Source organism: Ovis aries, chromosome 9 (assembly GCF_016772045.2).
Source record: "Ovis aries strain OAR_USU_Benz2616 breed Rambouillet chromosome 9, ARS-UI_Ramb_v3.0, whole genome shotgun sequence".
NCBI classification, from domain to species: Eukaryota; Metazoa; Chordata; class Mammalia; order Artiodactyla; family Bovidae; genus Ovis; species Ovis aries.
Genome location: NC_056062.1, coordinates 65065169 through 65077467, shown reverse-complemented (window position 1 = coordinate 65077467; position 12299 = coordinate 65065169). Strand labels below are relative to the sequence as shown.

Genomic DNA, 12299 nt, shown 5'->3' with positions numbered 1-12299 from the left:
TTTACCTCTCTAAGACTCAGTTTATTCATCTGTAAATTCTGAGAGCAACTTCTCCATAGGTTTGCTGTAAGAAGTTGATTAAATATGTGTTTATTGATAAATTACTCAGAATGAAACCTGGCAAATGGGAAGTGTTAAATCATAGTCATACTAGAAACTGGTTATTTAGTTGAAAGAGAAGAAAGTTGAGGAGTCATTTACAGCTTTTCAGTGTTTAAAAATACTTTTTGTATGTGGTTTTCAACAAATAAAAGAAAAATAAAAGAACAGTTCCCATTCCATTTACTGTAGAAGGAAGAATCAGATTTTTTGTTGTAAGAAAAATACTCTGTGAAATATGCAAGAAATATTTGTTTGAGGGAGTGATGATATCAAGTTCCTATAGAGACCTAGATCCCACATTTTTGTTTATGATAGGCCCAATTTGTACCATTCTGTTTTATTTTTTTTATTTATCATGGTCCTAATTTGCACATTTTCCAAGCACAATTATTAATGATGTTCTTATTTGAATGGTAAAAGATTTAAAGCAGTTTTGTCCTATACACAGTATGTGTTAGACAAATGCATATCACCAAACTTTATCTTTACTTCTTCCTCAGTAGAAATGAATAACTTCCATATCATTTCAATTAAAATGTGTTTAAAATACATTATTCTGATTAAGTATGAACTAACATTATATTAATCTCTCTTAAAATATGGTAAAATATGTTTTTAAATGTGAAAAATAAAAGCTACTTACAATTTCTTTTCAGGTATGGCAGGATGTGTTATTAAAAATAGATTTTATATATTTATAAATGTACATGCTATATGTACACTCCTGTATTCTCTATCACAAAGTAGAGAATTGAGATTATTAAAATAAAAACAAAATTTTACTTATCTTTTATTTAAAAAAACCTTCCTCTCATTTTCCAAACTCATGCTAATAAAACTTTAATGAGGAAGAACTCATTAGAACTATTTCTTAACCTGAGATTAAGCTTTACTACTATTCTTTTAGTTTTACAATATGTAATTTAAAAATTTAATTTCCAGACATGCTCTTAGAACAGAGAAGAAAGCAACTTCACTACAGTCTACATTTTCCACATCCATGAAATTCTACAGGATCCAAAAGTCATTGTAATGATCCTGAAACATATTTCAGGATCTAAACTATTGATTCTAAACTAAGATTCTAAACTATTGATATTTGTATTGTTTAGAAAATGTTTTAACTGCTTCAAATAACTTAGCAGAGCTAAGTTTATAAAGCTTGCATTTTGTTTGCCAACATAAACTCTATATGTGTGTTGTGTGCTCAGTCCTCAGTCATGTCTGATTCTTTGTAACCCCATGGACTGTAGTCTGCCAGGCATATCTGTCCATGGGATTTTAAAGGTGGGAATAGGGGAGTGGGTTGCCATTTCCTCCTCCAGATTATCTTCCTGACCCAGGGTTCAAATCCACATCTCTTATGTCTCCTGAATTGGCAGGTGGTTCTTTACCACTAGCGCCACCTCAGAAACCCTGGATATAACATTACAAAAATAGTTTCAAATAATGAGATTTGACTAATCCTATTGCCATCTACCCATTTAAAGTGTTTCCACTTTTATCTGTGAAAGACTGGGAAAATTTTTTATTTTATATTTTATACATATAACTTAAATGGGTCTTCTCTGGTGGCTCAGTGGAAAAGAATCTGCCTACAGTGTAATGAGATGCAGGTTCGAGATCTGAGAAAATCCCAGGGAAAATTCCCTGGAGGAGAGCATGGCAACCCACTCCAGTGTTCTTGCTTGGAGAGCTTCCTGGACAGAGAAGCCTGGTGGGCTAAAGTCCATGGGATCTCAAAGAGTCAGTACAACTTGAGTGACTAAGCATGTAACTAATAGAGAAAAGGAAACAAAAAATGTATTAATGTGTATTTTCTAATTTCTTTGCTGATAAAACATATGCAGAAAAATCAATCTCTGTGACCTTTAAAAGATAGGTAAATTCCTTATATATTGGCATAGACATCTTTGCATAAATTTTAAAAATGAAAAGTGTTTATTTTAAAGGATGGTGGTATCTAATAACTCCATATTAATAGCATTCCAATTCTGTTACTGGAAATAATATATATGTATATTTTCATTGATTGCATCACACCTCAATTGCATCAAATAGCCACTGTGATTTCCATACTTAGATACATCATAACAAATAAAGTATTAAATATTGACAGATGTAAGATAACTAATTTTGGTATACAATATGTACAACATGAAGCATACAAATTTATAAACTTACCAATACAGGTAGGTAAGGAATCATTCCATTGGGCCAAAGAATTCGGCACTGTATCACACCTAATTGCAGTGGATCCATGGAGAATATATCCTGGGTTACATTCAAAAAGAACCAATGAACCAACTGCAAATTCATTGCCAATCCTTCTTCCAAACCTTGGTTCAGGTACCGAACTGCATTGTGTGGAACTTGTTCTAGGAACAGCTGTGTACAAATAATTGTGGATTTTAATTTCATGTTTGGTAGAGAAATACAGGTTTCAAAACGTGACTATTCAAACAGATTTCAAAGAAATCTTCACTAACTCGAACTTTAGCTAACAATTTGAACATATTTATAAAAGTTTAAAATTTCATACATGATGAAATGAATAAATTCAAAATGAATAAATATTGCTATTGTCATTAAGATTTTTTCTTTAAAAACATTTTATTTTGGATTCTTTAAACAACATCAGTTACTTTCTGTTTTTTGTTTTACCATACTTTTATCAATATAACAATGTAGCATGAGCAAAGATATTTCAATTTAAGGAATGGTAACAGGTACATTTTTTTTTTCTTTTTAAATTGGAATGCCAAGCATACAAAAAGCAGATGTCAGGTTATGTAAAGCAATGTCAATTTTTTAACACTATTTGCTCCCTAAAAACACAGATTTTAAAAAAGCAAAAACAACACTTGATTAATTTTACAACATATTCATAAACTTAGTTGTTCAAAACATGTTTTTTATTGATGAAGACAATAACTATGTTCAGGCTAAGCAGAATAGAAGTCAGACAGATTAACAACAATAGAAACTTTGTTTTAATAATCATACAATATCAAATTTGAAATTCCTTTTAGGTATGTTCTTCAATTGTGCTTTTTTAAAGATAGAATGATAACAGGATGTTTTTTCTTTTTAAAACACATACAGATGGGATTAAGGAGTTTGACAATAGTCCAAAAAATGATAAGATGAATTCCAAATAGACTCCTCTTATGTCACTTCAGTGAAAATAATTTCATTTGTTAGAGTGCCTTTTAAAAATCATAATACCACGCATTGTTACAGAGGGACTATTATTAAGAATGAAATAGTATAATATTATAGTCAATATTATAATTAGAATAAAAGGGTCTAATAAGAATATCAAATCATAAGTGTTTATAAATTTATTTGCAATAAAGTTCAAGATACATTTGAGAATAACTACATTGATCATAGATAATTCAAACAAAATATTCAGCTGATAGCTCTTAATTTAGTTTTATACAATGTGGAAGTTTGTCTATTATAAATGACAAAAAAACTATGTAAACTGACTTTTAATTGCACAAAAATATTTAATAATCATAAAGAAAGTTTGAATTCTCCTAAGAGAATGAGAAACTACAATTTTAGAATGGAGTAATGATTTCCTTGGCATGTCTAAGTACATCAGCACAAAAAGTTTGTACATTCTTAGAGTGCTAGACTATAAGGAAATAGAATATGTAGAGTGAAGCATTGTCAAAAAAAAAAAGATGTTTTAAAAACAGTATGTTAAAAACAAGGAAGAGCATGCAGTTTGCTTGAGAATGATGATGGAAGCAATAGAGTTTTTTGACTTCGGAAAAGTAATAATGCTTTAATAATGGGGAAGGGAAAAAGGCAAAACAATTTTTTTTTTAAAGCACACAACTTTTATCTGTCCTAAATGGTTATGAGGCTCTCATAATTCAACAATTCTGAACATAGCATGGAAACTGATTACATTCCTTAGTGTGTTTCTATGCTACAGGGTCACTTACCTTGATAAACAAAGTGAAATCCCTTAGCTGTTATTGGTCCAACTGAAGTAAATCGAATTGTGATCTGATTACCTGAACTCAGTGGAAGTGATTCTCCTACTCAACAAAACAAACACTAAGATATCATAAATAATTTCATTCAGTAAACCTAACAAATTATACTAATTTACACTGTCATTTGAAAACATCAATCTATTCTCTATTAAATTACTTTAATATATTCTACCACTGACAATATATTATTTTGGGTTCAGCTTCAATTGCAACCTTTTCTTTTTTTTTACTGGAAGGCTTTTATTACATTTTGATAATATTGCCTCATTCTGTAAAGAATCTTTAAATATTACATGAAACACCATGGACAAAGTGACTAAATACTATATTTACTTGATTACAATCCCAGAAAATGGTTATATTTTTATCAAGAGTCTGAATTACTGTTGCGTTTCTATTCTTTTTTTAAAAAGTAATGACTTTATGTTCAGTTTACTTTATTTCTAATATGGATGATATAAATCTCAACTTTCACTACATTACCAATCAAAGTCAGTCGTTTATCAATAACTGATGCATGGCAGTTCTAGTAAAGGATACCTGAATGGGATCCTGAGAGGGAAGATAACAGAGAAGATTGCTGAGTTGGCCCATCATACACCTCAACAACATCGTGGAGTGATGTCTGGAAAAATACAAACTGGCCAAACACCACTGATCAACAGGAACCAGGAGAAGCAAACAAATCACCAATCATCCAAAAATGAAAACAAAAAACAAACAAACAAAAAAATAGAAAGAGGAGGAGAGAGAGAACAAAGTATTACAATATAATAGTCATCTTTTTTTTTTTTTTTTCTATCTTTAAAAGAGGATGTGTGCCAATTGGTTGATATGCCTAACATATGTACTTCAGGTCATAAAAGTAATGAACATGACCTAAATACAATAAAATTTTAAGAAGACTGCTTTTAAAGTAAATTAAATGGGTATAACATTTAATTTAGCTCAGAAATCATAAGGTTGGTGATTAATAATGTATAATAACTACTTTTTAATTTTTCCATTGGTAGTTTGATTGTTTTCACTTTGCGACTCTCTTCTCTTTTTCTAATTTTTTTTTCCTCTTTTAGATGACATAGACAAAGTTTTAGTTCAGGGGATTCAGTTTAGATTGCTTTTAAAATGCTATTCCATCATAAGTAATAATGTTTAGAAAAATATAGCAAGAAAAGTATAGCACTGTACTTCTAAGGTACAGTGTTTAATCCACATTCTAAATTGAAAATGATCCCTAAAAATTTATTGTTATTCTTCTGCCAAAATAAGGACATATTTTTTTATTATTTCTTGGCAATTAAGATATTTTAATAAAGGTATACAATTTTACAAGATTATTGCTTTTTTGTGGTAAGTACAGATCTGACACACTTACCAATAGTTTTATATATGCCTCCTTTTTACTTCACTTTGTACTTTTCCTTTAATAATACATTAACTTTACATGCTGAAACTAATCAAACTATAACTTAAAAGAAGGAACCTGTTACAGAGAAGAAATCAACTAGTGTTTTGTGTCTTAAAAAAGGGAAATAGGTAATCAAATTCATACTTAAAACATTTCATGGATAGAAAAATTGAGGGGTCTAAAAAGAGTATGATTTTTTTAACATTTAATAATGTGAAAGTAAGGCAGCTTTTATAAATTCAAAATCATATATTGTAATTAAACTTACATTGAACAAATATTTATAGAGTTCTTCATATTTTACCCCTTAAATAGAGGTTATGGTTACCCTACAGTGGTCATATGAATATGGGTTTATTCATTTGAAACATACTGAGTTTTGCATATGAACCCATACACACTGATACTGTAAACAAAGCTACATGTATTTATTTTTGGCTTGCTAAAATAAGCTGGTGATCTCAGTCCAGTTCTTTGTGGGGTAAAATAAAATAAGCACAGATTGAGTGTTGTTACTTAGGATAATTCCTGAACTGTAGAGGGCTGAATTTCATAAGTTATCCTCCTTAAAACACTCTCTCGATGTCATGGAAACGAATTTATGTTTCTATCAAATCACATATATGTAGCCAACTATTTTAATGATTTACAACTCTTATGAAAAAATTTCAGTTCAGATCTTTTAAAAAAATCCATATTTGGGTCTACCAAATCCAAAGCTATTTCAAAAATACTCCTAAAAATATTAAGAAATTTTTTGTTTTCTGTTTTTGCATTTGTTTATATTGATGTTTGGATGATCAAATTTCAAATGTATCTTGAAAAGTTTCTGTTAAAATGCAGATGTTGCCACTGTCTTTCCAAGTGCCCCCGAACCCCCTACCGCATCAAAATCAAGGTAGTCTAATCATCAGAACTTTGCTAAGTCAAGTAGGTTGTGCAACAAGACTCTTGGCAGATAACATTCTTTCTCTGTATCTTTATGGGGAGTCATTAGGGGAAAATGTAAAAATGCAATATCCTTTATCTCTGTCTCCAAAATAGCTCCATCTTCCTAAATATCTCAAATAGTCGATGGCCATGCTACCCTGAACAGGTCTGATCCCATCTAAATATCTCAAATAATCCAAATTTCCAAGCAAACCACTATATTTACAAATAACATATACAGTGTTAACTAACATACACAGTGATCCAAGATCTTTTTCTAAGGAAAAGGAAAAAAAAAATACTCCCTCTTTTTTCCTTTTTGTAAGCTTCTTATTCTCAATTATTACTTCTTTACAGTAGACTATATTTTTGTATCAACTATAAATTGAGTATGTTGAGACTATGGCTTTTAATGACATAGTCATATGACATATTTACATCATATTAAGTAAAGAAAACTACTCTTTTCAGAGGTATTAGTTTGTAGTTATTGTAATTCTCTGATGAGATTGGGTAGGAGATGAGAGAGTTGAGTGTTGAATCTTTCTTTATTATGCAATCAGTAAGCTACTTCTCTTGAACTGCAACCTTACTCTGTAGTAATATGGTCAATAGGAATCTTAAATTAAAAAGTTTTTATTAGGCAAAAACTTTGAGAGGGTACTGAATCATTATATGAAAGTGAAATTTTGAAGTACATGTTGAATTAAGTGTTTTGTATATGAAGACTCAAGAGCAGTTGCATAGTGATCTGATTTCCTACGTAGTCTCAGGTTAACTATTGGCTTACTAAACTGATGCATTACAATTTTGAACCAAATCTCCCTTTCTCAGTCAAAAGTATCAAGAATTAAATGGCTTCCCCTCTGTTTGCCTACTCATTCAGCCTCTAAATATCTAAATTTACTTAGTTTTCATATGTTCAGATAGCAGTAGGTCCTTTGACTCTAAAGTGTTCTGAATAGTACTCTTTGCAACAGCTTCCCTGGTGGGTCAGATAGTAAAGAATCTGCTGGCAAATACGGGAGACCTCGGTTTGATCCCTGGGTTGCAAAGATCCCTTGGGGAAGGAAATGGCAACCCGCCTCAGTATTCTTGCCTGGAGAATCCCAAGGACAGAGCAGCCTGGTGGGCTACAGTCGATGGCAAAGAGTTGGACAAGACTGAAAAACTAACACTTTCACTTTCTTCCTTCACCCTTTGCCTATTTCAGACTAAAGTAGGAAGGAAAATGTGAAAGATTTTAAGGTAGACCAAACGGTAACTGGATGTTGTTTTTTGGTAAACAAGACATTTTCTAGCACATTCTTTCTGTGTTACCTGTGTTTATGGGGGCTAATGTGTAATGCAAGTTCAGTTCAGTCGCTCATTCGTGTCCGACTCTTTGCAACACCATGAATCTCAGCATGCCAGGCCTCCCTGTCTATCACCAACTCCTGGAGTTTACCCAAACTCATGTCCATCAAGTTGGTGATGCCATCCAGCCATCTCATCCTGTGTTGTCTCCTTCTCCTCCTGCCCCCAATCCCTCCCAGCATCAGGGTCTTTTCCAATGAGTAAACTCTTCGCATGAGGTGGCCAAAGTATTAGAGTTTCAGCTTCAGCATCAGTTCTTCCAATGAACACCCAGGACTGATCTCCTTTAGGATGGACTGGTTGGATCTCCTTGCAGTCCAAGGGACTCTCAAGAGTCTTCTCCAACACCACATTTCAAAAGCACCGATTCTTCGGTGCTCAGCTTTCTTCAGCGTCCAACTCTCACATTCATACACGACCACTGGAAAAACAATAGCCTTGACTAGACGGACTTTTGTTGGCAAAGTAATGTCTCTGCTTTTGAATATGCTATCTAGGTTGGTCATAACTTTCCTTCCAAGGAGTAAGCATCTTTTAATTTCATGGCTCAATCACCTTCTGCAGTGATTTTGGAGTCCCCCAAAACAAAGTCTGACACTGTTTCCACTGTTTTCCCATCTATTTCCCATGAAGTGATGGGACCAGATGCCATGATCTTAAGTTTTCAGAATGTTAAGCTTTAAGCCAACTTTTTCACTCTCCTCTTTCACTTTCATCAAGAGGCTTTTAGTTCCTCTTCACTTTCTGCCATATTTAATCCATTATTATCCAGTGGACAGACCAATTTTGCAAATTTGTAAATTAATTCCAGTATTCTATTAATGTCTCTCTATCAATTCATCAATCTATTTTACTATTTGAATTCTTTCTTGAACTGTTGTAACATTTTACTAGGTCCCTCATTAATTAATGACTTAAATACAAAATTTAACACATTTATTTTAGGTTTGTATAGAAGTCATGATTATGCTGTTAAAAAGAAATATTTTTTAACGCTGGTCTAGAATCTCATACCTCAACCTAATAGCTAGACGACCACTTTTCCCCGCTAAGGATACAATTAACCCCCGAAGTCTGGGCTGAAAATGCGTTCTGGAATGATTAGCAACTCTCTTCTTTTTCTTAGCTTCTGACAGAGAAACAGAATTATTTGCATCTCAGCTCCAAGCTCTTCTTTCTCTGTCTCTGGGGATTTAATGTAGACATCAAAAGCATTTTGCTCTCAAGCTATTAGAGTAGGTTATAAACCCTGAATGCTTTCTTAAAGGACACACCATTTTAAAGGAATTTTCCTTCTTTATGCATAATAAATGATAAAAAACATCTTTTACTCTTTTGTTAAAAATCAATTTTTATAATATTATATATATTATTGCAAGCTAGATATAGGAAGACAAGGAAGCTTAATAAGGCAGAAATAAACATGTAAAAATAGCTACAAAGAAGCCAATGCAAATAACCTATTATTACATTTGAAACTATTTCTGAGCCTTTTAATTTCCATATATTTTAATCCTAGAATACAGTTTATTAATTCAACTAATATTTATTGATTATATTCTATGATGTACCAGGAATTAAGTGCTGGGGTTAAAGAGAGATAGATGCAAAAAGGGTCCCTCCTTTCAGGCCTCATTAATTATATTTGTGGTCATTTAGGTGGTTCCTTATCTTTAATCGATGTATGATAAGGTGTTAAATTAGCCAATTAAATTAACTATAAACCAACAGAGTTACTCTGGGTATGTCTTCCCACACAGATCATTGATATGCTAATCATTTAATCTATTCTTCAAAGTAAGTGCTCTACTAGCAACTTACAATGGGCAACATTTGAGCCAGAGTCCCAGACTGCATTTTAAAGAAATCCATAATTTAGATTTTTAAAAATCACTTAAATAGTCCATTTAAATGACTTCAATAGAAGAAACCTCTTAGATCATGTTGGTTAGGATTCTTACCTCGACTTCAAAATTTTGTCCAAGTTCATTCATTTGCTCTCCCATGAGCAAACAGACTCAAAAGGAAACCAGATATCTTGTCTATCTACTCGTTTGTATATGAAACAAGGTTTACCTGACATTAAACTTTTACAGTATCATATTCAACCAGGACAGACAAGCAGGGTTCTATTTATTGAGAAGGTTTGCATGGTTTAAGTACTCACCAAACTTTCAAAGAGCATTTGTTTCTTGTTCTCACTGTATTCTGTCCAATCCTTACTCCTTTAATCATGTTCATTTAACTTTCAGGACTTTGTCTACTCTACTTAATTTAACCATTTCAAATGTAAGCCAATAAATAATGACAGAAGCTTCATTGGGATGGCAGAGAGAAACTCCTGAGCCTTTGTATGGCTTAATTATTAGAATATTCTGCACAGACCAACAGTCTCTCTAAAAACATTGTGGAAAATAGTACAGTGAGTATTTAGGGTGTGACATAGCACACTACATTTAGTGCCCAGAGGGGTGTACATTTGTTAAAATAAGAAAAAATGGAATAAAGAAGGTAAAGCTCCTTTCCCACTAAACTCTACTCTGGAGTATTACTGAAATGTCCCACCATTGCTTAAGCAAGCTAGAAACTCTTGGATGTTAGTTTTCATTTTTGTGCTATGAAAATAACACTGTACAGAGACTCACTGATTTAGCACTTAATTAACTTTAAATGAGGATAATAAACAATCATGGACATGGTTACTGTTATTCAGTATCTGGATTGGAGTTATTGAGTTAAACAATGAAAACTGAGTTCATGCAAATAAAGAAGAGTTTCATTTTGTTTTGCCAAATGTATTATTCTCTCAGAAGGAAATAGTCACAGAGCATTCCAATGTATTGCTAGTGTATGAAGGGAAAAACTCAGAGTGAGACTGAGCCAGGACTAAGGGAGCTGATCTAAGCACTTTAGGAAAAGGTGGTGAATAGTTAAAATGTTTAAGAGGTTGTAATAAATTCAGGTCTGATTCAAACTTGCTTTGAGGTATAGGGTTCTAATATGGTAGAGGAAAGTGGGTTAGTAGGTCTTTCTGGGCAATGGTAGTTCTAGTGGTCGGATGGGTAGTGAAGTGTGAAGTCACTCAGTCGTGTCCGACTCCTTGTGACCCCATGGACTGTAGCCTACCAGGCTCCTCCCGCGATGGGATTCTCCAGGCAAGAGTACTGGAGTGGGTTGCCATTTCCTTCTCCAGGGGATCTTCCCAACCTAGGGATCAAACCCGGGTCTCCTGCATTCCAGGCAGACACTTTAACCTCTGAGTCACCAGGGTCAGATGGGTAGTGCCTTATTAATTACGATGCCAAGGTACTAAAAAGACACAGTATTTTCACTCCTTGGCAGAACGGGTAAAGCTGCTTAAAGACCGTCAGCATCTCCAGCTTAGCAGATTTAGAAGGACTAATGTTTTCATATAAGCAATCTATTGGTCTGAAATGTCTCAATTGGGGCATTTCAGTAAACTGTCTAATGAAGAGTTAGGTATTCTGGTTCTGGAATCAGACTCTCAAGGATTGAATCTAGGACGAGCCACACAAAGAAGTCACTTCACCTTTCCATGCCTCAATTGCATCATCATCTGTAAAATAGGAATACAAGTTCCTAAATTCATAGGATGTGAATATTACATAAATTGATACTTGTAAAACAGACTGAACAATGCCTGAAATATAGCGGTAAATACGTTACTGTTACTAATCACTCAGTTTTTTTGTTTAATATATTGTTAATAATTCAATCAAAAAGTTTACTGACAGGCAGAATTTAATTGACCTTTCATGTTAAATATAATATCTTTTCTATGTTTTCCATACATGCATATTTAGAATGAATGATAGAACTGATATAACTGATTGAGTCAGAAGAATATTACAGCTATTTAAATCAATGTTCATTTGTCTTTTCAATTCAGTATGGCTATTGAATACTTCTCTACCTACTTGATTTTGCATTCTATACTTTTGGGTGAAATATGAAAATGTAATTAGCAGCTTTCTGTAAGGGCTAAGAAAAGGGCTGCAAGGTGAGAGCATTCATCTTTTGTTTTGTTTACTCTATTCACCTTAAGTCCATGGCATTTTATTTCAAAGGCATTGAAATTCCATCACAAAAGAAATAGTTTCACACAGAAGGGAGTCTGGGTGGAGAAAAGAATAGAAACATAAGAAACATACAAATTCGTATTAGACCTCAGCATGATTCTCAATATGCCTGGTAGTCTTTTGGCAAAATCTACACATTTTTTTGTATCCTAAATTCATTTTGATAATATTAGGCACTCAACTGATTGGTCACTTCATTACAAATTTTTAATAATTCACCCTTCTAGTTTGCTCAGCTTGCACTTTAGTCATCAAAACAGCACAGAAGGAAAAACACATGTACACCTACACTATGGACAGGACAGAAATAAAGAAGATTCAAACCAAAGATGTGTTTAGAAATGGACTTGATTATGTGCAAAAGCATAAAAAATATCTTTTAGTGAC

General features: G+C 32.9%; 1 protein-coding gene across 2 annotated transcripts in view; it reads right to left on the bottom strand.

Moving 5' to 3' along the window:
* CSMD3 (CUB and Sushi multiple domains 3) overlaps positions 1 to 12299 on the bottom strand; it is a 1392034-nt gene that overhangs the window by 172452 nt on the left and 1207283 nt on the right. The window contains exons 33-35 of one of the 2 annotated variants that reach the window (XM_060393469.1): positions 4659 to 4772; positions 4065 to 4160; positions 2287 to 2490 (exon numbers count right to left, since the gene is read on the bottom strand). In XM_060393469.1, coding sequence (XP_060249452.1) covers positions 2287 to 2490; positions 4065 to 4160; positions 4659 to 4772 — 414 coding nt within the window. The remainder of the gene's footprint in view (positions 1 to 2286; positions 2491 to 4064; positions 4161 to 4658; positions 4773 to 12299) is intronic. The other variant, XM_027973090.3, reaches the window with a different exon arrangement.